General features: G+C 37.2%; 1 protein-coding gene across 1 annotated transcript in view; it reads right to left on the reverse strand.

The window, feature by feature from the left end:
* Nucleotides 1–1,757: 1,757 nt before the first annotated feature.
* Nucleotides 1,758–27,516, reverse strand: part of CRIM1 (cysteine rich transmembrane BMP regulator 1) — a 174,969-nt gene continuing 149,210 nt past the window's right edge. The window contains exons 9-17 of the mRNA XM_063151875.1: nt 26,745–26,901; nt 24,030–24,151; nt 19,847–20,056; nt 15,324–15,539; nt 12,978–13,199; nt 8,437–8,631; nt 7,286–7,408; nt 5,722–5,909; nt 1,758–4,698 (exon numbers count right to left, since the gene is read on the reverse strand). Of these exons, the coding sequence (XP_063007945.1) occupies nt 4,522–4,698; nt 5,722–5,909; nt 7,286–7,408; nt 8,437–8,631; nt 12,978–13,199; nt 15,324–15,539; nt 19,847–20,056; nt 24,030–24,151; nt 26,745–26,901 (1,610 nt within the window). The 3' untranslated portion in view covers nt 1,758–4,521. The remainder of the gene's footprint in view (nt 4,699–5,721; nt 5,910–7,285; nt 7,409–8,436; nt 8,632–12,977; nt 13,200–15,323; nt 15,540–19,846; nt 20,057–24,029; nt 24,152–26,744; nt 26,902–27,516) is intronic.

Genomic DNA, 27,516 nt, shown 5'->3' on the forward strand with positions numbered 1-27,516 from the left:
ATCACCCCGTTCCAGTATACTGCAAATACTCCTGCCGTAGTAGGAGTATTTGCAGCAGTTTTGTTGTAACTTGTTTTTATACTGTCATTGATGCCTCCATTTAGTCTCCCAGTACACAAGAATCTAAGCTTTTCTTAGAATCTACTTTTTCTTACCAGCACTGTGACTCCCATGTCCATTCTTTGCCACCTTTATATTGTGGCCTTACGTGCAGTAGCTTAGGATGGGCTTTTTTTAGATTTTTTTTTTTTTGAGAAGCCACGAATTCTTGATATCCTAAAGTACGTACCAGCAATTTTCTCAGCTTAATTTCCTGATGCAGTTTGAGTTTCTTTTAATTTTTCTTTCTGTACTTCCTACTTGATTTTTGGCAACACTGCAAGTGGAAAACACATTCCTAGTTAAGCACTGGAGTGCCACTGAGGTCATCGAAAGGATTTGCATCCTATCCTACTTTGGATTATGACAGACTGATAAACTCTAGTGTAAAAAGGCATTCCAAATATGAAACTTTCAGATATTGTAAGGCAGAGGAGACCAGGACTACTTATGAGTGTTAAAATGTGGATGCATCACTTGTTTTATACTTTGATGTTTTCATTATTTTATACATGATGTTCTCTATTTCATTCTGATTAAAACCCAAAATGCTTGCAGAGTTTGAAGATGCTCTTCTAGAAGACATAAGTCTTCCATAGCCTTAGTCTTGGGAGGGAGCAGTAATGCTGGATCATGTAACTTGCAAGGGAGAAGAAATTCAGTGTATGGAAATATAAAGGAATGCACATAAATACAGATCTATCCTAGTTAAAGTCAGTTATGAGCTTTGCAATAATTACTGGCCATTTTTGTATTATTGCAGCCTGCTCTCTGCAAGAACACTGACTCAGCAGTTCAGGAGCAATCTAAACAGTAAACACCATGCTGCATCCAGGGAGTACCACGTGTGAACAATGTGGACATTTTCAGTCCCCTGACCCTTCACCTTAAAGGATGTACATGGAAGTGCAAGGACTGGCAAGGTCGGCCATAAGGCACGGAACTACTCCTGAAGAATTGTATCTCAGGATTCTTGAGAAAAAATGGAAACAAGATACAGGTCTCTAAATCAATGGGTGACATATAAATAGTAATCTACTGCTGCTTTGAATGCAGTGTCAGGGATATTTAATTAAACCATTAGAAGAATAAGTTCAAAGAAAGGAGGCAAGTAGTTAAGATGAAAACTACTTTGCCTCAGGATCTTACATACCAGAACTTGGACATCAAGTTAATTAACTTACAAATTAGTAGAAGAAAAAAAGCCATTATAGCCCAATAGATGAGTAGTTGATCTGCAGCTCAGGAAGTCCGTGAAGTGCAAATTCTGATCCCATACACTTTTTGTAGGACCTCACATTAGAATTCTGTATGGTTAATCCTCACAATAGAATCCTGCCTTTCTGTCAGGTAAGACCAGACCCCATGAACTCCATGGCAGGGCAAAGGCCTAACTTTGCATTTGATTCATCTTTACTGTACACTGGAACTACTTGGAATTCCACAAAGCTTCTAATGGGAAAATTCTTCAGTGTAATATGCAGAATGTTCTGTGCATGCAAACTCTTTTTTACCCACAGTACTTTCTGAACTGTTCTGATCTCAGGTCAGCATGACAATAATACAAACTCCTACTCACCATAATATCAAACTACCAGTGTCTCAAGGACGAGTGCCCAGAAATGATAAACACAAACATTTAAGAAGACACGCATCCGTAGGTTTAAAATTTTTTATTGTGCTGCCAAGAGCCAAATTACAAGAAACCGCCTTACAGTTAAAAAAGTAAACAAGCAATCTGCTGAACCGCAGTGCACTCCGAGTGCCACATATGCATCTATTTTTCAGAAAATTATATCTGCATTTCTCTTACAAGAGCACAACAGGAACCAAAGTAAAAGAGTGTAATGGATACAGCACATAGGATAAATCATATCTTTAAAATAATAATAATAAAATAATAATAATAAAAACATTTTACACCATGTCCTATATCCTGCTAATATTTTCAGAATATGGCCTTGATTGTAAAACAAAAGCAAGCATTTACAATTTCTGGATAAAGACTGCTTACTCTTATGCAAGGAATGGATGTTTTGTCTTGACAAAATCTCTGTAGTTATTGGACAGAAACATCTCTGTTTCATTATCAGGTTGAGTACAAAACACTGGGGAGACTACATTTTTTCTTATTGATGGTTGGAAACTGAAGTTATATAAGCAGAAAAAATGTTGACCCTTGATGATACACCTATTTTTTTTCTTTGATGCAAACAGCTAGAACACCTTTTTGATATTCTAAAACAAAAAAAAATTGTTAATCTTCAGATTAATAAATTAGGTCATTATAATAATAAATTAGTTTTTTTTTCAGTTTTAAAGTTCAGCAATCTCTGACCAAGTATTTACAACAATACTTGAGAGTTCCTTTACAAAAAATACATTTTCTTTTCACATTAAGCATACTGGGTATCTGTGTCTCTTATGACAAGCATTTGTAAAAGAAAAAAGGCAATGCACAAATGGGTAATTAGTATAAAAGTGCCAAGACCTGTTTGGAAAGTTAACATTGTATTATACAGTCAGAGTTATAAATGAGGCAAGCTACAACAAACTTCCAGCTTAATGCGGACAATATTCCAGTAGTTGTTTCAAACAATTGTTTGCAAAAAAAAAAAAAAAAAAGAAAGAAAAAAAAAAAACCAAAACCAACCAAAATCCAGGAGCTGATTGTGTTATTTCATGGAGTTGATTAGTGCTGCATGTATATTGTCATCAGTGTCTCTAGCCAATGCATTCATTAAAAAGCCTTTTTAAGGCTAAGCAGGAAAAGAAAAATAAGAAACACCCTGAAATGTAGCAAGTAGCAAGAGCAACGCTTACTGCTATAATCGTGCACGAACTGAACACACGCCAACACAAGAGTGCACACACACACACACACACACAAACACGTTCAAATCAAATCAAATCAAACTGTAGGTAGAATGAGATGCTCTTTTCTTGTCTTTCCTAAACTCACAAGCAATTAAGCATTGATATGGAATGCCTGTTATCTGTTTCTGCTCTGGGTAAAATCTCTCTCAGATAAAAATACATTCAACAAGAAAAAAAATAGAAAAAATATATACTGTATACATAGTATTTTATATATACAGTATATATATGTATAGTGTATATACACATGCACGTATATATACATATGTATACCTACATGCATTTGTATATACATATATATACACAAACATACAAATACTTTTTGTTGTTTTTAGCATAATTATATTTACATAAATATTCCTATAATGCTAAAGTTTAAAGAAGCATGATCTCCTTTTTTTTTCTGAGCTTCAAAAAAGGTGCTTGAGTAATATACAATTAAAATTAAGCAGCTTCCTAGCATGGAAGTAGTTTCTAAATCTGCATACCAGTAAATAAGAACATCAACAGGAAAAAAACAACCTTAAAACAGTCTCTTTTTTACTCTCTTGTACGCAAGAGCTTTGTCCAACAAAAATATTTTTCCTTCTCCTGTATGAACAACCAGAGATTGATATAAAATAACAAAACAAAACCACAACAGACAAAACAAACAAACAAAAGCCCCTGGAACTGCATGGTGTTCTTGACTTTTCCTTCCATCCTTCTTTCCTTCCTTCCTCCTTTCAATACTGCTGTCAAAAGATCCAGTGCTCATATCAGGAATTACTTAGGCCTCAGTCATTTGCTAACTCTGCTGAAGTCTGGCTAATCTAGCCAATCAGCTTTGAAGAAAACAAAAAAATAAAAACAAAAAATAAAACCAAAAAGCAGCACAAGGTATAATTTTATACATCCTTAATAAACCCACCCTTTATTTTCTGCTATAATCTTTTCCTTGCTATTTCATTAACTACTGCAGCTTCTCATCATATAGAAAAATATTTGCAGCTACACCACACCTGTGATGTGACAAATTCTGTTCTAGGAGTATATTACTGTAGCAACAGCTGGAAAAAAAATAATCAGACCTTTTCATATTTTTTTCACCTGGGGTTAGGCTTTTGCTGCAACAGATGCAATTTCAGAGCAACAAGATAAACCACTATCCTGCTGCTCAGCAGTATATTTTCGTCTCCAGCCAAGCATGACCAGCTTTTCTTCTCTGAAGCTTCCTTTTACTTCATTGCCTACCCCTAGCCCCTGATTCCCCCTCCCAAAAAACCTCTATAGCTATGTTACAAGCAAATACATCTTAACAAGTTTCAAAACTTTGGTTCTAAGAAAACACTTGGTCAGTTATCTCAAGGAAAAGTGGGAATGCTTTTTCTGGCACATTGCAGGAGTCAGAGCTCATCCCAGAAAGGTCTTAGAGCTGTACATGTAGTCACAAATCCAATACAATCCACTAAGCAACTGCACAATTCTAGTTTTATTTTAATAGCAGACTGTCTCTCCTTCTCTCGCTCTCTCTCTTTCTTAAATCCTTGGCAAGGGTGCAATTCTTCAAACTGTTTGATAGAAATTATCTGCCTGTAGGTTGTTCTGTTTCTGCATGCTGTAAAATCCACTGTATCTTGAATCTGGGTCTGCAATTCTTAGCATCCTCTGAGAACTGTCCACCTGGACCCTGGTACCTTTCTCGCAGTCCACATATACCAGTTGATTGTTTAGGCAAGAAGGCTGTTAAAACAGAAAGGAAATACTGAGTAAATAATACAGTTTTTCTATTTCACACATTACTTTTAAAGTCTGTTTGGGTCAAGTCCATATGTTGGGATCTCTAGCTTGTCAGAGTGACCCCGAGAAGAGTTCGAAAGTCTCTTTTCCCAGCCTGGTGCTTGAAGAAGGAGTCAGGGCTCTTCATTTCTCGGTCTCAAGGTTGTTTATTGTATCTTATCTATAAAATTCTTTCTCCTGTCCTGCCAAGGTCCACTCAGCAAGACAGTCCGAGGCTGCCCCTTTTTAGTCTTTATACTAAAAACCAGATATACAATGTTTACAATTACTTCCCAATTATTATCACCTATGTTAGACTGTGAGCTTCTACTCTAAACCAATCTGTAAGTGCCAACATCACAGCAGAAGATGGAGGCCAAGGAAAAAAGGCAGGATATGCCCAGATCCCTCCATCTTGCCCCCCTGAATCCCCATTCTAAACACCCCAAAATCTACTTTTTTACCTTGTGATAAATTCACTATCATGCTACTTAATTTGTCATGGCTTGCAAGATCTTCATCTAAGGTTGGTAACTTCCTCCATGGGTCATAATCAAAACCACAGGCATTTTGGGCTCTGTGCAAGGGTCTCTGAGACCTCTGGCAGGGTCTTGGCTGCTCAGGACAGCCAGAAGGATGTCCTGGCTCCTGACATCCCTAAGCATAAAACAAAATCAAACTGGCAATGAAAGGGTTTGGACTTTTGTTAAAGTTGGCCTATGTTAGACATAGTAACAGACCAACACTCCCTTTCAGAGTCACCATTTTTCACCTTCTGAATGGAGTTCTGGTATTCCCATACCCTAACTGGGCTGGTGTAACTGTTCTCTGTTAATTCAGCACCACACAAAGGCTTAACCTGCTTGCCCTAGATGTGCAGTACCTTTTTTCCCAGACTTTTAACAGCCTCTTTATTGCTTAACATTTTCCACTATGTTTTGTTCCTGGTTTCGTAAAAATGGGATAACCTGGAATTAGACACGGCACCTTTGTTGGAGCTTTGTAGCAGGACACTGGAATCCACTGCTTCTTCTGGTTGATAAGCAGGAGCACGATGATCAGTAACAGCGCTATCGTGATTGGGATCGTCACCAAGGCAACCGAGCTGACGGATGCATCCTCGCTGGGGCGGGGCCCACTGCCACTCCGGTATTCCCCCTGGAGATGGTTCATGTCTGCAGGGCAATTGGGAGCATTTGGTTGTGATTAGAAACGGCCCTTGGCCACAAGGAAGAATGTAATTGAAAATGTCTCACTTGTACATCTTGTCACTCATAAGAACTGGACCTTCTCTCCTGCAATGTCACCTTATTTACATAAATTAGAACAGCTTGTATCTTGTAGAGGGACTATGTTAGTCAGGAAAAGGCCATCAAAAGCGAGGAGATAGAAGGAAACCTAAAGCACAGTAACGACCAAGTCTGACAGCAACCTCTTAACTCATCTGTGTTTGCATGATCTTATCTGATCACAACCAAATTCCCACTTGTAAAAAAATCAGACTCTGTGTTTCCATTCTGAGGAGAGCTTGGAAATCTTAGGATGAAAGAAATTTTTTCTTTCTGACTTTTAAAAGGTTTACTTTTACTTTGTACTGGTAGGACAAGTATGATGTGTTCACTCACTCCTGCAGCACTCAGCCCGTGAAAACAAACTGCTGGCAGTCTACTAGACTGTAGCAAGTTTTGTGTGTAATTGCAAGGAATGGTAACTTTCAATGACATATACAAAATTCCCTCACAGTTTGTAGTGGGTGTTTATAACCCCCAGGCAGGATAGTTACAAGCCAGCTACTAATGCCTGAGAAATTAAAATGCTGGAGTTATAAAAGCTTAGAACTTTGTAAAGCAGTTACATTTCGTGCATTCTTTCTCCAAAAAATAGAATGCTATGAGGACATTCTCAGATTAAAAAGAAATCCTCAGGTTAAAAAAAATTACATAATTTAGGTTGTCCTTCAGTTAGAAAAGGTTGACAAAAACTGTGGCACAGCGTTTCCTCTATGCTGGAATAATATTACAGTGCAGTTTTAAACAGAAGATGTATTTACATCCTTAGACAACCTTATTGGCTGTGTGTCACTATACCTGAGGTGGTTTTTTGTCTCATGTCTGATATCATGGCTATGGTATATATTGGGCTGTGATACATGTTTTTCCACCTTTGTTTATCTATTCCTGAGAATGTCAAATGGATCAAATGAAGGTCTATCAACTCCAATGGCCTGCTTTCTAGTTTTTGAATCAGAAAAGACACCCAAGAATCACTTCTGATTCATCATTTTGTTGTATTCCTAATTTTATAGAACTCCATCATGCCAACGCAGATGTTTCTTCTATGCAGAACATGGAGTGATAATGAGACCAAAATGTACAAATATAATTTAATCGACTGACTCATCTTTACTCAAAGCAAAATGCATGTACTGCACTGAATTATGCGCTGAAGAATATTCTCAGATACAACTGCTACTTGAAGAGGAAAAGCAGATGCATTAAAACATGGGGAATAAACACAGTCCTAAGTTATCCTGGTTTATATCAGATCTGACCTCTGTGAATGTGGATTATATCATTTTCACTCGGTGTCGGCCAGTTTGGTACTTCTAGTTCAACATCTCCTCGATGATTTGTCTTCTCAATGGGGATGTTAGTGGGTTCAGGTACATACATCTCTGTGAAATGAGAAAAATGTCTTTCACAAGTTGCAGGCTGCTTAATTTCTTCTTAGTGCTGCTATAATTGAGGAAATATATTTGCCCATTTGCAGTGCTTTGTCCTTTGAATTCTCTGATTTGTTTCATAATTTTCATCATTAGCCTGGGATTTTGTTTGAAAACTTATTCCATGTTGTACACAGGATACATACCTGTTGCCATTATCATTACCATAATGTGAATGGGACAAAGGACTGGTGTGGACAAACTTGCTTCTGAAAATACCATCCCAGAATACATGCTTAACTACAGGCTTGCTCCTCCAGATACTCCACAGAGTATCCTCTGTGATACTCAACAAAATCCCCCGCCCTGCCCAAAAATGAAGGGAAGGCTGTATCTTCCCAGCTGATATGTAAACAGTCCCTACTGGTTTCTTTGCCTTGCTTTTTTTTGTAATCCTCAGAGAGGAACTGCAAGAAGGGGTACTGCTGAATCTTCCCAGTTGTCCTGTCAGAAGGAGTTATCAGCTGATTGAATAAGGCGAGCAAACTTCTGCAGAAGTATATCAGGACTCACATTAAAAACCACTTGCAATTCTTATGCCCCTTGTGCCCATAGCTAAGAAAATATCACATTGCTTTTAAGCCAAGTTAAAATGAAAAACAAAGCAATGTGATATTTGAAAAGTAACCAACGCCCTCAGAAAAGACAGAAATGTTAATCACTATAACATAATCTGCAGAGATGTAAGGATATTAATTTTCCCACTTCATTAACATATTTCCTTAGCCTTGTGAAAGGACAAAACAGGGGCAAGTAAGTAATTTTTCAGTTCACAGTTCTCAGAATAAGTGAAATTGAAACTATGCTTTTGCGCAGTTTTGCCTATCTGTTAAGAATATTAATTTTCCTGAAGTCTAAAAGTCTGTTGCCTTTGTGATGCTGTTCAAACATGGACTGACATTCAAAACCCAATTACAAAACCTTATTACGGGCCCTAGGAAAGCAGCATGACAATAAACTGGGCTGTCACATCACATTACCTGGACACATGGGGCAGCAGCTTCCCTCCACGTTGATGGGCTCAGCACAAGGCAGAGGTGGGCAGCTGACCGTGGAGCACAGGGTCTGGCCCTGCAGGCAGTAGCAGTGTGTGCAGCTGTCGATGTCCCAGCGCTCCTCGTCTGCGTACGTTTCTCCGCTGAAGTGGCACACCGCTTTCTTTGCAACTGTATCTTCTGTGGAAGGAAAACAGTGCTGTGAGCCTGCGCTAGCAGCCAATTACACACAAACCAGATTTCACTCCTAGACACAAAAGTGAAATAATTGCCACAAGGAAATCCCAGCTGTAACGAAAAGATCCTCTCTTCATCGTCCAGAAAATCTTTGCGGGAAAGATGTCATTTCTGCTTCTTTATGAAGTACATAATTAGCCTGGGCTGCTTCTCCTCATTTTCTTAATGCAAGAGGCTAGAGGATGGATGATTGAGACATGAAAAGATGATATCAAAAGTGCTGAGAAAATGAAGAAAAAATCATTCTCTTTGACTCTTTGAGGCTACCAACTACTCATCTTCCTCCTTGTTTCCTAGTCAATCCTATTAAGCTAAAATAACCCCAAACCCTAACTACCTAAATTTCTAACTACCAAAGCTCAAGAATGATGAACTCTGTCTAGAATACTTAAAAAAGTAGATTAGGCAAGATGCCAAGAAGGATTGGAGAGATTCTCAGGTGAAATAACTAGAAGTGCTTAGACTGTAATGATAGAACCTATTTGAAGGGGATTTGATAATTCCCTACAACTGCATCAATGGAAAACCCCCGGAAAAGAGCAAGTAACAAAACTCAGTACATTTTTTAATGGTTAATATTATATAAATTGGAAATCTACGTGATCTTTCTGCCTAGGCATTCAATATACCACTTTTTAATGTTGCATCCTGTGCAAGCCTTTTAGGTGGTCTACAGTAAACCTATTTCACTGAGAAGGAAGTAATGAATTGCTTAGCCTAGGATGTTTTTTGGAGCCAAAGAACTTTAAGGATAGTGAAAAAACAACACAGCAGAAACTCCAAAAGCCAAGTGGTGCTTAATTTTTATCTTAGCTTCCTCCTGTCTTTGTTTCTTAGAGGCAAAAATTGTTGTGAAACCTGCTGATGACATGAACTTGCACATTAAACATATGAATGAGATAATAGAATGAAACTTTTTAAACTTTCAGATAAATACTGGTTTAACATTCATATAGATTACATCTCCAAGTATCCCAGTTAGACATATTTACCCTGTGTCAGCCTTATTATATACTTTGGCCATGAGCAAAGGTTTTAATTAGTGACAACATAATAGAGACATAATCTGGAATAACAAGGCTAGCAGTCAGCAGACCAGTCCAACAGATCTGAGAGAGTAAATTCAAATACAAAAGAGGACCAGCAAGAAGTACTATTGAGAAAAATTAGTGGAATTATCTGAAAAGCACAAATCGTTCCCTAGGTCCTTGGTATCTCATGGCTTGCATGGCTTTTAGTATGGATCCCAACCTCTCCAAGTAGATTTGTGTGGGCATGGGAAAGGAAGAGTGGGAGGAAAAGATGGCAGCCAGCTGCAGGAAGGGCATCAGGTTGTTCCCTAGCTGATGTGCATTTGGCACATAGAGCCAGCAGAACCGTGTGTCAGGAGGGTGTGTCTGGGGACAGGACGAGGCACACTGCCTGAGCGCCCCTCTGCTGCTCGTTACCTATGCAGATCTAACCTTAGCACTTCTGGCCTGTTCAGATTAGCTCCCAAAATGTTACTTTGCTTCACTTAGGACACCTTCTTCAATTCTGCAGCTAGTTTGTCTGGAAAAGTCCTTTAACTTGCTCAAGCTTTTCCAAATTTCTGAAGAACACATCACAATTTTATTCAGCAAATATTTTTTAGAAGAATAAGCAAAGGTAAAATCACAATTATGGTGCTGTACCTCAAGAGGAAATTTTAAGGTACTATCCTGTGAGAGTTTCCTGTTTTGGTGTCCATCTCTATGAAAGTATATACAAGGATGAAGATGAAAGCCACTACAGGTGCTCAAGAACAGTGGAAACAAGACAGGCTTGCAGTAAGAAACCCACATACAAAAACACAGTTCAGTGTCTAGCTCTACCCACTTCTCTCAAATTTCTTCTAGCTCCACCAGAAAATCAGCCTCATCTGGTAAATGACTGGACAGTTATTGCTCTGTTTTCTGCAGAAGACTAATCTTGTCTCTAATTAAATAGATATCCCTTTATCCTCTCTAAACTAGAAGGTTATCTATCCAAATTAATCTTTCTTTGCATGAGAAAGACAAACGTTGAACACACAGGATGAAGATTCAAACAACAAAGCATCCACGACTAAAATTTTGAAGTTGAGTCTATACAAACTGGACCCAGAAAGAAGCAGAATAAATAATGCAGTGCTAAAATCCTGAATAATTTTTGAAATTCCAAGAAATTAAGCAGGCCTGTTTCCACAGAGTTTGCCTATGCCCAAGGAAGTGACTGAATCACTATCCCTTGGGGTATTTAAAAGACATACAGACACAGCATCTGAGGACATGATCTAGTGGTGGACTTTGCAGTGCAGGGTTAACAGCTGGACTCACTGATCTTAGAGGTCTCTTCCAACCTAAATGATTCTATGATTCTAAACATTTTATCAAGTATTGCATAAAAATATTTAGAAAGAATCTATACAAAGATGTGCTTCACAGTTCTCAAAAATGAAGAGTAAACCAGTAAGAACCAGAAAGATGAAAATTAAGTGCATGACCTGTCTTGCATGCAAGGGTATATATAATTAATGGAAGCCATAAAAAAAGTTACCATGAATTTCTGTTATTTAAACCACAAAACATGTGACTACACAGGACAACATGGTTTAATAAAATGTAGCATCACTGAAAATTTTTATATCTGAGTATTAATTAAAATCTGGTTACTGCATTTTGCTTTGCTGAGTAGTTGATACTAAAAAAACCATGAAGTTTTCATAGCTCACACATTTAAGTATTGCGATATTATACAACTATACAGGATTCAAAGTAAATTAACTAAAGCTATGTCTACATGCTCTGTGTATATATTTGCAAACCTGACATGCAAGATGTAGGGTTTTAAAGGTTTCATTTTTGTAGCTCATATTGCACAAGTACCCCTGGTGCATCCCCTCCTCACCCACAGAATTCTTCAGTGCAGTATTCTTTGTGTTCTGACTTTACTGGTTTGGTTACCCAACTTTCAAACACTCTATATATTTTTTTTAATGTTAAAATGTTTTCTGGGTTAAAATTATTTTATGGTTCAAACTCACTGGAAGAAAAACCTGCAGAAAGACAGTTGTCAAAGAAACTTTAAATTCTCCCCATTTTGTATGCAAAAAATGAGAAGAAATAGTAATAGGATTAACATTGCACTTTTGCCTCAAAATGTCCTCAATATCTAAGTAGAATTCCAAAGGCAACTGAAGCTTGGATGCTTTGTAACTTTGCCTGGCATTCTTCCATCGAATTCCTTGTACATCAAATAAAACTATATCACCTGTTATTAAAGCTATTCTATCTGAAAGGACATAGAGATTTCAAGAGTTGTATCGATGTCTGAACACACTTCACAATCTTTCTACCATCCTTCTGATGAAGGACTGTTTTGTTTATAGATAGGCAAGTTGACTCACATGTTCAATTAAATATTTAAACCCATCAATTTCCTTATACTCCTTCTTGCTCTTCTTTTCTACTGTATCTCTCCCTACTACTTTTGCAACTGAAGTAACCTTTAAATGCCTTCCAACAATACTACAAAGATTAAATTCAGTGAGTACAATATGTGATTTTTCTCTCTAAGCAGCTTCCATTCTACAGCCTTTGTACTTACTGTGAACTCACAAAAGAAGTCATCTGTACATAAATACTCCTATTCAACACACAATGGAAAAGTGATCTCCAATTTTGCTACTTTAAAAATGCCTGGAAATTTTCATTGTCTACAGCAACCACCATTTACTTCACCTCCAAATTCAACACCAGTCTTTATGCATTTTCAGTGTTTTAAAAAATATATATTTTCCCTGTTTTTATCTCAAAGGTACTATCGTTAATGAAATTCCATTTTTCCTGTATTTTAATTTAGATGCCTTATTAAGAGTTCTCCATTCTGTGAAATTTCAGAATGCTTCAGCTCATCTTCTGCAGTCATAATTAATGTTTTCCTCATATTATTATAATCACATAAATCTTGACATAACATTTGTGCTACCTGACAGATCTTCCTTTAAAAAAAATAATTTTTTTCTAATGTCTTTATCCAATAAGGTGTCTTACTAAGATTACAGGAGGATGGCCTCTGGAGTTTGTAGGCAAATTAGATGTATATCTCTATGCTCTTCTACCTAAAAACTCCAAATCATGATCCTCAAAGCTCCCCATGCAGACTTCACTCTCCAGTCTGATTGGTGGCATAGACTGCATCTCAGGGAAAGCATTTCAGTTTGGAAATAAAACTTCGGTCTTATTCCTAAGAAGGGAACAGCAAGTTCGCAACTACTTTCATTCACTCACCAATACAGTAAGGACAACACTGTCCCTTTCTCAAAACAGGTCTCTCACAGGACACTGGTGGGCAAGACTCAGAGTAGCATCTAATCACCCCATCCATGCAAATGCAGCTAGTGCAGACATTGGGCTTCCAGGACTCAGCTGTCAGAAAAATATCTCCATCATCGTTTTTGCAGTAACTGGGCATGCTCTCATTGCTTGATGGAGGGGGCTGAAGAGTCTCATCTGTAAATATAAAGAGATTAGGTTGTTTAACTTGCAGTGGGTAACTTCTCTCAGAGCTCCTTACCAGAAGGTTCACTCTTGAACACAATGGAATTGTTACACATTGCTTCACTACTTCAGAAGAACTGGAAGGACAGAGCCTTATGCCTTTTTAGCTCTTATATGGGATGAAGAGCTCATGATATGCTCTAGCATAATGCTTGTTTAGACCTTTATTGAGTTTACTCAAAAAAGAAACAAAAACAAGTAAAGCAAGAAATAAAAAAGAAAAAAAGCTTGGAAAAAGGAGAGCAAGGAGAAAAACAATCATCATCAGAAGCAACCCCTCAGAAAGTGATTCTGCTCTAAATTGCATGGTGTATAGGGATTAATCTCAAACAAGAGAGATTAAATTTTAAATCTAAAACCTGAATCCCATCTTCCACCATGTCAGCCCAAGTTTTTGAATGATGCAAAGTGAAAAGCTATTATGCTGCTGTCACCTTCACTAGAGGCCTTAGATGAGCTAATTATAATTCTTGAGAAACAAATGAAACTTGACCGTGCTTCAGCCTGATGCCAATGGTTTGCTTTAATTCTCATGCCCATCCATGGGGGAGACATATTCCTGCAATGAAGCTGTACCTTAACAGACTGTGACAGTGGTCACAGGGGTTCTTGGATGAGGCAAGAGATGAGAACGTTGACTCCATGTTCAGAAGGCTTGATTTATTATTTTATGATATATATATATTACATCATAACTATACTAGAAAGAAATAGAAGGAAAAGGTTTCCTCAGAAGGCTAGCTAAGAATCGGAAAGGATGATAACAAAGGCAGATGGCTTGGACAGAGAGCGAGAGCCAGCTCTGCTGTCACTGGTCACCAAATCCAAACATCCACAGGAGACCAATCATGGATCCACCTGTTGCATTCCACAGCAGCAGAGAAACATTGTCTACATTTTGTTTCTGAGGCCTCAGCTCCTCAGAAGGGAAAAAGTCCTAAGAAAGGATTTTTAGTGAAAAGATGTCTGTGACAAGACATTACAGATCAAGAAACAGGACTAAGAAAAAGAGAAGAAAGGATTCATAAGAGCACTGAGATGAGGTTCTCAATCTACCTGCATTAAGCTATGAGACTAAGCTTATTATATAGCCTGTGAGGAAAGATCAGCTCCTCTGAAAGAGTATTTTGAAGTAAGCAAATGTTCATTACTAATAACAAAAAAAATATAAGTCAGGAGAACTGGCTACCTTGTTTACATAGGTAAATATTACAAAAAATTACAAAATATTTTGTCAGGAAAAAGCCCCACACCCAAACCCAAACAAATACCTTGTAGCAAAACCTAATGGCAAAAATCAACCTCTGTTTTTTCCTAAAGTAAATTTTAAAATTTTGATTTGAATAAAGGGATATTTTTTCGTGAGTTTACATCCAATTCACAGGTTTGTACTAAATTTCCATTGCAATAAACTTCCCCATTTGCTATGTAAAATAGGAATTTATGTTCATTTATAATTGAATATCTTTCCTTGGGGGAAAGCAAATCCTGTTATCTTCTTGACACTGTGAGGCAGTCTAGGAGGAGTCTGGCATGCTTGCCAGGCTGGAATGCTTTGATATTACTCAGCTGCCTTCAAATCACTATCAGAATGACACCATGTGAAGGTAAAAGTGAACGGAGACCAGTTTTTGAGACCAAATCCCAAAGAGGCAAGACAGTAATAAAAAGGCTCATAGAAACCAAGCTGTGTAGAAAGAAAAAGAAACAAGCCTGTATCTACCTAACACTTTGATTGCTTTCAAAGTTTCTCTAATCCTGCATGTCTCCATAAAGGAGTGCATATTTCATAAACCTTCCAAGGATTCTGGTTCTTACACAACCCCTACATTATTAGATTGCTTTCAAGATTTTCCAAGTTCAGGGCCACAGCTCCCTTTACACATAAGATCTCTCTTGCACACAGTCAAGTTTTGCACTTGAATTAGAGAACTGCAGGCTGTCACTGCAAACTGCAGGAGAACAAAGGCCCCACGACAACCACCACGGAGCACACACTGAGCACTCTCACACTGAAACACCAGACATGCTCAGATCAAGGAAGGGCTCTGATGACAGCTGGATGTCAGCACGTACCTGGGCACTGTGGGCAGCAGGAGTCCTGCGTGCGGGTGGGGCTTTGGCAGAGCAGGGGTGGGCAGACTTCGGTCTCGCACAGGACACGGCCGCTGTGGCACGTGCACTGTGTGCAAGAGTCAATGTTCCACGTCTCTCCTTCTACAAAGTACTCCCCACCAGGAGCATGGCAGATTGATGGACTGGTGAGCTCTGGCTTTTGCACTATTATTTCATCTGGGAAAAACAGAATTGGAAGAGAGGCAAAATCAACAGTGAATCTTATAATTAACAACCGTACACAAGGTGAAGAATTTCTGCTATTATTGAAAATACATATATACATTATTCTTAATGAAGCTCTTTTGACTTTATGGCACCTGCATCTCATGAAAAATGGGAAATATATAAGCAGGAAAAAATGTGAGAATCAGTCTGAATAAACACTAGTTAATATAAATCAGAGGTAACTTCAAGCATTCTTGGCATTTCAAAAAAAACCAAACTAACTTGTGATTTGGGAATTCCAAGAGACAGTTATCATTTTCTGAAAAATTCTAATGATCAGACAGTTTCTTAACTGCTAAATATTAACTTCAGATACAATTCCTGAAAGGATGGATAAGTAAGCTTCTCCTCTGGGATTTAGGAAGTCTAGGTAAAGGTTAAGTTTCCCAAAAGATATGTGTCTATATCATCTGTATCATTAGATGCTACACTAGAAAAACAACCAAACAGCCCCCCCCCCAAAACCCCAATCCACCAGAAAAGAGAAAGCAAAACACAGAATCCCCCCCCCAGCCCCCTAAAAATGTACAAGCACTTAACATCAGTGGAAGTGCTTCATCACTGTTACATTAAAAAAAAAAGTACCTGCCAAATTTGAAAAAACCCCCCATCTGGATATAAAGAAATGCCACAATGTGTAGCCTTATCCTTCCAGTAATTGTATCTCAACAAATGAACCTTACTTTCTTTTCAAAAGATTATTTACATCACCTCTGCAGCCCTGGCTAAAAGATTCACCCTGGCCATTTAGAGAACAAATTTGACCTCTTTGAAGTTAAGGAAGGAACTGAAACTGTTTCCCTTTGTCAGCATGAGTGTCCTCCAGCCTCTGGGGTATTAAAAAAATGGGGGAACTCTTCACCTCTTGGTGATTTAAAAGATAAATAAAGAAACCTATCACGTAGCTTGAGTACTTAAGCATTTACCATCAAGAAATAGTTATGCCACCATCTCAGCCTGCTTAAAATCCTTTGAAGCCTATCCCCCACTAGGGACAATAAGGGCAGTAATAGTTGCCTGCCTACCATGCTGGTTGTTTTGGACCTGGAGTAATACCACCAGCTTTTTCCACGCATTATGCATAGATACCAAGATGCCTCACACATCACGTTTTTTCAGCTGTGGAAGCCATGAGTTTGAAAGCTACAGGCTTTGAAAGTGAAGCTTCAGGCTTATTAGTGATGTCCTTCAGCCTGAATTCAACCCATTTTATAACAGACAGCTAAGTTAGGTGCCTCTGTTAAGAACCGAACCTCTTCAGGTTTCCTATGCTGTGAATGGAAAAGAAGAAAAAAGTGACTTGCTAATTGTGCTACATCTCTAAACCACTTTCTGAAGGTGCCTCTCACCTACTTCATTATAATGATGCCCAATGTGAACATCATCCTAACCCAAATATCTTGGTTAAGGAGAGAAAAATTAAGTGTACAGCAGCTCCTCTAGGCATTTAGGCAGGCCAAGGCTCACAAAGTGCTTGTGGCTTCTCTCCATGTTTCTAGCACCACTGTCCCTGTCTGGAGAACGGCGTTTCTGCCCTTTGCTCTATGACACTGCCACGTAGAGGAAACGCCACTCAATTGTGTTTTCATTTCTGTAGAATGATTGGTAGAACTCAAGGAAGCTGACTGTGACTGATCTTAGTCTATTCACAAAGTCCTGTGCTTTTCTTTCAGGGAATTATTTTATCTTTCACCAATTTGCTTATGCCATGCTTTTCCAATTGCTCACATTTATGAACCACATACATGATTCAGCAGCATTTACCTGAATAAGATTGCTAGTCTGCTGCCTTGTCACTGTTAGATTTTTATTTCAGCTGGAACAATATATTACAAGTTATGCAAAGGCATCTTAACTCACCATGGCAAAAGCAATACTAATATTTTCTGAGTCATCTCCTTTGCATTTAACTTTCTGCAAAGTCACAGGCCTGTCTTGCTACAGCTAATTACTGTTCCTGATCAAAAAAGCACAACCAGATAGCACTGCTGTATGTGTTGCCTACTGCTCCCTCAGCAGCATTGATAATGATGCATCACTGCAACTGAAGTGTCACAAGTGTGCAGCTACATTACCTCAGGAAACAATTGGTCAAACAAATATACACTTTCTACATACCATGGTTCTGTGGAACAGTAGCAACCAATGGCTTTTAAACCTTACAGGAAACCTTAAGATTTTTACAAGCATTGTGATGATCCATATAAACCTCTTAATATATAGAAACATGATTATAAGGGACGCTTTAGCATTCAATATCTTGCTCTGCTGAAAACTAAGTAAATGTGGAATTGAATGTAACCGCTTTTTTTTTTTTTCAGTTTACAAAATGATTTATGAGAGCTGCCACTTCCCTGTGGATGAGTTAAGAGTGCAATTCCAAACCCAGTACCTCAGGACTGCTAATTACTTCAATAACCTTATGGCAGATACATATGAGTGACATGCTCTCAGTCTCATAATTCCAATCTACTTAACACTGTATTCCAATCTACTTAAAGCCATGATATATATTAAACATCATCAGAGGGTAATCAATATGTTCAAAATAAAATCAGAATTACACTTCTAATAAATATAAGACCTCAGTGGGGAAAAAACCCCACATTGAGACTAATTTGACCACAGTAATTCCTACCCTTATATATGCCATCTTTAAAATGCTGTGTCTGCCCTAGCATTGTAAGAGTTTACACGAAGTATGACTTTATTTAAACAGAAGCTAGGTGACCAGTGGCTTGAAAGCAGGATTGATGTCAGACACAGAAACCTATGCAGACCCTCTCTCCTAAAGGAATGGACACTGCTGGCTAAGCAACTGCTTTTATAAAAGAGACCAACATTGCTGGTGCTCAGAATCAAACGTTGATCTCATCCACAAGACATGTATAGTGTGAGATAATAGGTTCTGCTAACTTTATTTTGACCTTTCTTCCACAAACTGAACATTAGGCTTGTGAATGAATTTACCCAAACTTCCTCTCCATACACAAAGTAACTAGCTGCTGGCCAGCTGAAAGACCAAAATTCCCATTACTCTTATTTGAATGCTCTGAGGTATTCTGCACATGTTCAGTAAATCAAGATGCACGAGTATGCTGACATTAGAATGAAGTCAAGGATGACTCTTGGGGATCTAACAAGAGAACTGCTGGAATTGGAAAAAACACCATATATTATAAATTTTGAATCTTGTTTTTTTTATAAGACAAGACTGATGTTAACCTGATCCATATGAAGTATATCATCCCCTACAATACCACACAAATCATTCTGAAAAGGCTGAAAGAGAAAGAGAGAGACCCTTTGGAATCTTCCATCTTTCTGGGGACTGACTGATTTTTCCAGTTACCACAAGGTGTGAGCTGGCTTGGAGATCACCATTTGTCTAAGCAATCTAAAGAGATTGGTTATCTTAGGTCACTGGGAGGATGCACTGTTCTCTGTCACTTTCAGAAAGAGGATCTGTTTATTTTGCCCTTAGGATTTCCTGTTCTTTACAAAGTATTAGAAAAAGTTCATAATTGCTTATATCCTGCCAATACTGTCTTGCTGCTCTCTATTTATAGAAGCTTCATGAGCCTCATTGTTCTTACTCCTACCATGAGTCTCAATAAAGTCATAGACAATATTACTGTATTACAAATTAATCTACTTAGCACATAAAATACTGTAGGAATAAGTCTGAAAACAGAGGGCATTAATCTTACATTCTACCCATACTTCTTAATAGATGTTTCTCATATTACTAAAATGATATTGGAATGCAACATAAACTGTACTTGCCCTTTCCACTGAAAGTATTGAAATAATCTACTGCTGGTGGCATAGGACACAGAATCACAATGTTCAATTACTTAAGACATCTGTTTGTGTACATCTTTGAGGGGTTGTACAACACACATTTTAATAAAACTCCACTTCAAAATCAAAAATGAAAATGTAATGGCCTATTACAATACTTGCTATTATAGGTAACAAACTAGAAACTTTCACTTTTACTAGCTTAAAGATTCCAATGTGTCAAAGATTAACATGTTAGGACCCACAACTTGCATATGCTTTAAATATGTAAGTTCCCATTTTCCACAGCCGAGAACTTAATGACAGCAACTCATCATGTTACATTAGAGCATAGAAACCTTCATCTCTGCCTACTACTGAAGTATGTGTGAGATTACTTTAATGTTTTAAGAAACAGAACACAAGTGAAACGAAACTTGGTTACAAAGCATGAGGAAGAGACCTTGTGTTACCTGGACACGATGGGCAGCACTGCCCTGGATGAATGGTGGGGTTGGCACAGCTGGGCACGGGGCAGGTGATCAAGGCGCACATTTCCCGCCCGTTGTGGCAGTAACATTCCCTGCAGCCGTCGTGCCAGCTCTCCTCGTTCTCGTGCCGCCGTCCATCCATGGACAGGCAGGAGCCTGTTTTAACAGGAGGCAGAAGGGAAGCTGTTGCCTCTGCAAAAACCAAAGAAAAATGAGGTGTCCTGATAAGCATCTGTTGGTTAGGAAGAAACACCAACTTCGTGACTGGATTGCATTTATTTTTAAAGCACAAATTAGATCAAGTAAATAACAGTCCTATCATTTACACTTAAAAGAACACACAGGAAACAATTAAAAGGTACACTGAAAGGGGCAATAGGATGTCCTGTAGTATTTCCTTGGAAAATATAATCACTTTCTTCTGATGAACCTATACTTTTTTAATCAACCAGAAATGCAGTAGTGTCTAAATAATGTAAGAAAAAGGAGAAATGCAATGGAGGGAAATAGCACATAGTATGAAGCATATTTAAAATGAAATATTTAAATATCATAGCACATTAGATTATCTATAATGTATCTGAGAGCAAGTGGAATATAAAAACATTTAAATGAGCTATGGATAGTCTTGCAAATGATAAAAATTGCTATCAGGTGCTAACAGGGTAATGGTAGATACTGGAAATATGCCATAAAGTACTTCCTGTGAGAAATTATTTGTTTATATAACTACAATAAATGAGATATTTGGAAGAGAAAGATGAGAATTTCATCCCTCATTTCTTTTAGCTTTTACTGAGATGAGAATACAGTAGCTTAGACTGTGGTATTACTTGCATTCTGTCAGAACACACAAGCAGTTGGTCCAGGGAGGATAAAGTTTCATTTGTATCTTAACGGGTATTTAAGTGCTGCAGGATTCAGCCTCAATATATTCTTTGTTAATCAGCAGAGTGAATTTAGAGCCAAACACTCCCTCATCCACATCACTACTATGATGAAGGATGCAGGAGCAGTTTTTCAGTGAACTGACTTGTTTCCAGTGGTATGCCAACCATGTTCTGCTGACATACATATAACATCATTTGTACTAAGCTCTTAATTAATTTTCTTTTAAAAAAGGATAATGTATGAGAAGCAGTAATGTTTACATGTAATTTTAGGAAGCACTCAGCTTTTTTGCTTGTTCGTTTTTTGGTTGGTTGGGGTGTTTTTTGGTGGTTTTTTTTTTTTTGTTTTTTGCACACTAGTATGTAGGTCAGCACTTCAGCTGTGGCAGATCTATCAAAGATGATTTCACAAGCAGATGGTACAAAGTTAATTTGAGGCACATTATCAGAATAGAAAGTCAATGCACAGAAGTTACATTAGTACACCATTTTGTGAACTAAACAAAAATGCTGCATAAGGATAAAATACTTTGAACAGACTTCATCTTGGTGCATGAACAGAAATACTGTGAAAAAACTTAAATTCAGTTACTATACTTTCATAATTTAGCATCAAAGTATTTAAATTATGATTTGAATTATTATCGCTGGAATATTGTTCTATATTAAAATAATTTTTGACACTCAGAAGTCCTACATAGTAAGACTGTGCTTATTTAGCAAGGGAAAAGAGTTTCTGAAGCAACCAGATTTTTTTCCTAAAATATTCTAAAGTACACTCCATAATTTGGAGAAACATACCTAAGCGGGTACTCAAAATTAAGTTCACAAACTGAGATTGTAATTAAAAATTAGAAAGTGAAAACAATCAGTACAAAAGCTAATATTTGAAAAAATCCAATGTGTAAATGCAAAATGGGAGTAATTAGCTAACTAGAAGTATCTTTGAAATGATCTGAGATACAGCAGTTCACAAGGAAAGAAAGTGTGCAATGTGACACCACTGCAGAAGAGGCAAGGTCAATATAAGACACAAGTACAGGAGCACTGTAAATTTAAATACAGCACTACTACTTCTACTAGTCTGAAGATTTTCTATGGCTAAAGCACAGTATCAAAGTTTTGAACAGCGATGAGAAACTGCAGTAACTGGGTTTGTTTGACTTAGAAACCCTTTTCCCACCCAAAAAATGTTTACAAGCCTGCATTTGTAACCCCTTAAATATTGCAAGAATTCTAAAGGGAATGGTGCTTAGTTGCTCCATATGTCTGCTAAGCTCAGGACAACAAGTAACCAGTTCAATGTGTATAAGATGAGACACTAATTTTAGAAAATTCATTTTAAAATGTCATATGTTTCTAACCACAGGACAACACTATTTTAGAAATGTTTGGTTTTTTCTCTTTCTGTTTTGTTGTGGTTTTTTGTGTCTTTTGAAAGTGGAGATTCTTAATAAATTAAATCTTAGACAAACATCTGTCAAGGATTATCCAGATACACCCTATTTCATGCATGAGTAAAGAAGTGGGCTCTCAGTTTGTCAGATACTACTCCAGCCTGTACTTCTATGGTTCTATTAATCCTAGCACAAACTATTTCTGGCAGAAGCAATTTAGAAAGTGGAGCTAATTCACAGGCAGGGGATTTACCCAACCCTTCCTCTAAGTTAAGGATTCTCGGTCAAAATTTTAACAAGGACTCACATTTTCCCCAGAACATACTGGTAATTGTTCCAATCATTCTTTGACAAAACTGCAAATGAAGGGATGTTGAAGTGCTATGCTCATGGCTTGGTATCTTTATGATCATGACAACAGTAAATACTAGTTAAAGATGGATCAAGTTAATTTCACTAAATAATTGTGCACATTTTAAAATCCATACTTGTTAAGGAGAGCACTTAAAAGTGTGCATACACATAATTAGTGACCAAAGTTTATAGTCTGGGAGGCAATTACAGTACATCTAAGGGAACACTTTGTGTGTATTTAGTCACAGCATTATGACAATCAGGAAAAGTGTTCTGATTGTGAGCCAAATGACAAACTGAATAATAAGAATTATCACAATGGGACACCATTCAGCAGTTACCCTTTCTTATTTAATTTTTAAAACTTTAATTTATAGTAAAAGTCATACAATGCAGCTTATGTCAATGAAATTTCTGCTTCTCACATCTGCAAAATATGTTTATAACATTCAACTTTTATTTTGCTAGAAGTCTGAAAGTTTCTTAAACTGTCTGCTTTGTAAAATATTATATAGAAAAAAGATAGTGTTGGATATTTTTGATTCAAATAATTGCATGTTTGCCTTCAACTACAGGAGAGTGACTTCAAGAACTCATATATTTTCTACCAGTGCTTTGTTCCCATAGCTTGTTCTTTTACATTTTTTTTTAAATGCAGAAGAAATAGCGAGAAGTTGAAAATAGGGTCATTGGACAAAGCAATGGAAAGTAATAAAACTTACTTGACTACTCAAACCACACAAGTAAGAGTCAAAGATAATAAGCATGAAAAAGCAGTTAGGATGAGAGAGAAACTGAGCAAAACCAAAAGTTATGAAAAGCAACACATGGAGATGAACAATGAAGGAAGTCTGATACCCAGATTAATTGAGAACATAACCTGAAAATATTGTAAGGAAGAGAGATGCTGAAAGCAGCACAAGTATATGGCAGAAAGCAAATGAACATCTGATCTCAAGGTCCATCTTGAACTTGGTGGTTATAGGTTGGGGATGTGGCATGTGTGAAATTTTTAGCTTAAGAACACCAAGTCCTTTCTCCCGGGCAGCTGTTCTCTGTACTCATTGCTCATTAAGATTGCCTGAAAAGCATCCAAGAAATAGCACTCCAATTTTATGTGATACACTGGATATTTATCAAATCCAGCACTTCTTTGTAAAGAAAAGGCAATGGTGAAAAAGGCAAGATGAACATCACTACTGAAAAAAATGCCCTAAATTTCCTCATTAGTAGTAGTTGCTTATTAAGAGCCTGATCCACTTTTTATTAATGATAACAAACATTTTGTGACTTTGCAGTGGGAGATAAAAGCAGAGCTGAAGCTTTCTGTTGAAGCCCAGATGAATAGATAATAACAAATACCACAAACCAATACATTTCTTTGAGCAATGTTGAACTGGTTCCCCCCCATTTACCATATTTCAATTTGTAAATATCCTGTGCAGTGTTGCTTTTCTTTCACCCTGGTTTCCACCTGCTTTGCAAACAAGTTGTAGTTAGAGGTGGTAATGCAGGGGCACGTACCTCTGCACTTGCAGATAACACAGCCATGACTGTTCTGCTGGAAGCCCAATGGACAGATTTTACCACAAGGCAGGTTGGGGCACTTCTTACACCGACAGATTTCACAGCCATGCTTGTTCTTCCTAGATGAGCAAAATGAGTTGCAAAATGTCAGCAAGTCACTTTAAATATCTACATCTTTAAAGCAAGAGCATCCCCCCTAAAAATGACTGATGAGCAAAGAAAATTATTGATACTTGTCACCTTTAGATACAGTGGTTTTATGGACTGTACAAGCTTTATGGGCTCCATCCCTGGCATACCCTCCCTCCATTCAGTGGATCCTATGCTCAATGTTTCCTTGTCTTTTTTCACAAAGGCAGATAACACTACTCAAGCTTTTGGCACAGATGTACAAAAACAAAGAACAGACATGGGAACTTATAGAAAATGATCTAGCAGGATAGAGGAGAAATAAATGATGTAAATCTCTAGAAAGCCTGGCTTCAAGCTGTAGAAAACTTTATCTAATTTTTAGTTAAAAGGCTGAGAATAGCGAATTGCAATACAGTAGAGTGGAGAATGAAGACTTTATGTATTCCTATCCCATCAAAAGGAATGCTTCTTTACATTATTGTGCAGAGCTTTTAAACAGTGAGCTTTATCTAGCAGATTTTTTCAGACAATTATGAAAAGGTTTTTGTTTCTTTAAAGATGCACCAACTCAATATTTCCAATTACTAACTTGTAACAGTCTTAAAACAAGGTCATAAATATGATGATTAATCCCTAACTGCTCACTCTCTAATATACTTGTCTTTTAATATTTCTTTCTTTTGTGTCCTATTTGTGACTAAATGTTTACATTAAAATAGAGATTTGTCCTCCATTACACCCCATATTTTTAATGAGCACAACACACCTGGAAGTCAAATACATGGTGCTTTAAAAAAGAATTTGGCACAGTAGCAGTAAACTGAACAAATATGCTATACAACCACAAATCTAAATAATTTTCACACCAAAGTAAAACTCGAAGTGAAATGATCCTAAAGCAGTCCTTGACACAACTTTAGCCCTTTATATTACCAATAGTTCCATATGAAGATATCTTTAAATGTTATTAATTTCATTCAGTGTAATTTTTCATGTATTTTGTAGAAAATGACAAGATTAGAGTGCTCATTTCCAATTTCTAAAAAATCATCTGAAGACTTTGTTAAACATTAATTATTTAAAAATATCAGCCATTGTGCATAATAAAATTATATTCTGGATGTAAGCCCATAATTTAAATTGAAAACTATTCTCCAAATAATGTGAAACGGTTTAAAGTTCATATATTTTTCAGGTGCACAAAATTGTATGGGAAAAATCATCCCAAAGACAGAGTTCCTGAAAACACTGGCATCAGCTTGAAATCAACCCGTTTTTAAAACATCTTAATCTTACAACTACCATACTATGCTCATTAAAATGTGCTGTCATTTTTAAAGTGCTTTTGCTATATAATTCACAGAGATTTTCTAATAAAACTGTTTAGCATACACTTGAATGAAAAAAAAAAAAAGAAAAAAAGTGTGGTTCAGCTCATCTAAGTAAAAAAAAATTACATACATGAATTGTAATTATGCTCTGTAGGTCAATGTATTAAACTCATGATACATAAAGAATAAAATTACTGCTCTTTACAGGATTCCTTTTCTGTAACTTCCCTCTGGTTCTACTTTCTCTCACTTGCAAAACTGACAGTAAGTCTCAGCCAGTCCTGAAGTCAACATGCCTGATGATAATTTTATTGACTCCTTAATTTAAAATCCCTTGTTTTCCTCTCTCATTTACTATTCAGTGTACTAAGAGGACACACCACAGTAAAAATGGCTATTAAAAAGCCTGCAACATTTATGAACAAGGGCCAAAGAGAACTCTAAAATGAAGCAGAAATTTAAGGAGTATTACTATCAAAGACTACGAGTTGCAAAAAATAGAAAAATTTGAATGTTATCTGAAGATCTGCTGTCATGAGGTAGAAATTAAAGTATTGTGAAAAGGAGGCAGTGACATGGAATGAACCCATACAAAATATAATTTACTGGTAAAATATATAGAGATATATATAGACACCACTCAAACTAATTACTAAGAAACTTCTGCAACAAAAGACCCACTCAGTTTTCGTCACCTGTTTCACAACCATAAATATTTACTTTTATGGAAAAAGAAGTCTACCACAAATATAGATTTTGAATGCATTTACAAAAACATAGATAAGATATAGTTCTATTCTTCACAAATCCTGCAATTAACAAAAATGTCTTACTAAAACTAGTCTGCTGTCATATCGAGATTAAAAGATACTTGAAATATTAGATAATAATTTGAGTAAAATAAATGGGCTATAAAATAGAAGTTCCTCAAAACATGCCAAAAGAATTTCAAAATGCTACATGTAAGAGATATTACTTGTAAGTAGCTTTCTCATCTTGTTTGTCAAATTCTTCAACAATTTAACACTGCTTTCCCTTTATAATCTGCTGTTTTTTGAGCTTCCGTTTCTAAATGTGTTGATCAAAATCCATTTTGAAGAACACTGCACTCCCACATCCGTAACGCCGTTTCTATTTTCCTACCACCCTGCTATGCCCCAAGCAAAGCCAAGTGGATACGCCTGGACTTTTGCATGTTTCCCGCAGACGGGGGTTGCATGAAGCGTGCTTTCGGGATGAGAATACGTACAAGTATCCAAAGGGACAGTACTTGTCACATACAATGGGTTTGCACTTCTTGGGCCGCGGCCGGCACTGACAGATCTCACAGTTGTGGGCGTCAGTCTGGAAGCCGAAGGAGCAGTCCAAGGAACAGCCCGCAATGAGGCCGGTGCACAGCTCCTCCCCTGCAAGGACACACACAGCTCATCACAACATGAACACTGCTCATACAAACATGTCCTCAGCACAATAAACCTTCTGCTCCCTTTGTCACTTTCATAATACTGCTAGGCCTTACCTTCGGACTGTCCTGTTTTTAAAATATTTGACAGAATTCTGCAGTAACAACCCAAACTGTATGAGCAGACACTACAGGATTCTTCAGCTCCTGTCAGCATCTTGGGGAGTACGACCTGGTACCACAAACTAACATGGTTTTATGAACAGATGCACAGCCAATGGAGTCCAACATCCGTTTCTCCATTGGCTTTTAATAACACATCTAAAATAACATATAATAGCCACACATTATGTGGGTTTAGTAGGCTTTTGTTCAATATAGATAATCTTTACTTATCTTCTACTTATTTAAAGTAAGTACTGAAAGGGTGGGATATATTAAAAACTTTTATTTTTTATGCTGTTTGCTATCAACTTGATTAAGATCTGCTTTTTAAAAATATAACTGCAATACCCTAAGATGTGACTGAAGCTTAGAGATGCGAGACTAAAAGATCTGTTTCTTGAAATCCAGTACCAAGTTTTCCGCCTCTTGTGGTGGCATAAGGAAGATGTTGAAC

Source organism: Melospiza melodia, chromosome 3 (assembly GCF_035770615.1).
Source record: "Melospiza melodia melodia isolate bMelMel2 chromosome 3, bMelMel2.pri, whole genome shotgun sequence".
NCBI classification, from domain to species: Eukaryota; Metazoa; Chordata; class Aves; order Passeriformes; family Passerellidae; genus Melospiza; species Melospiza melodia.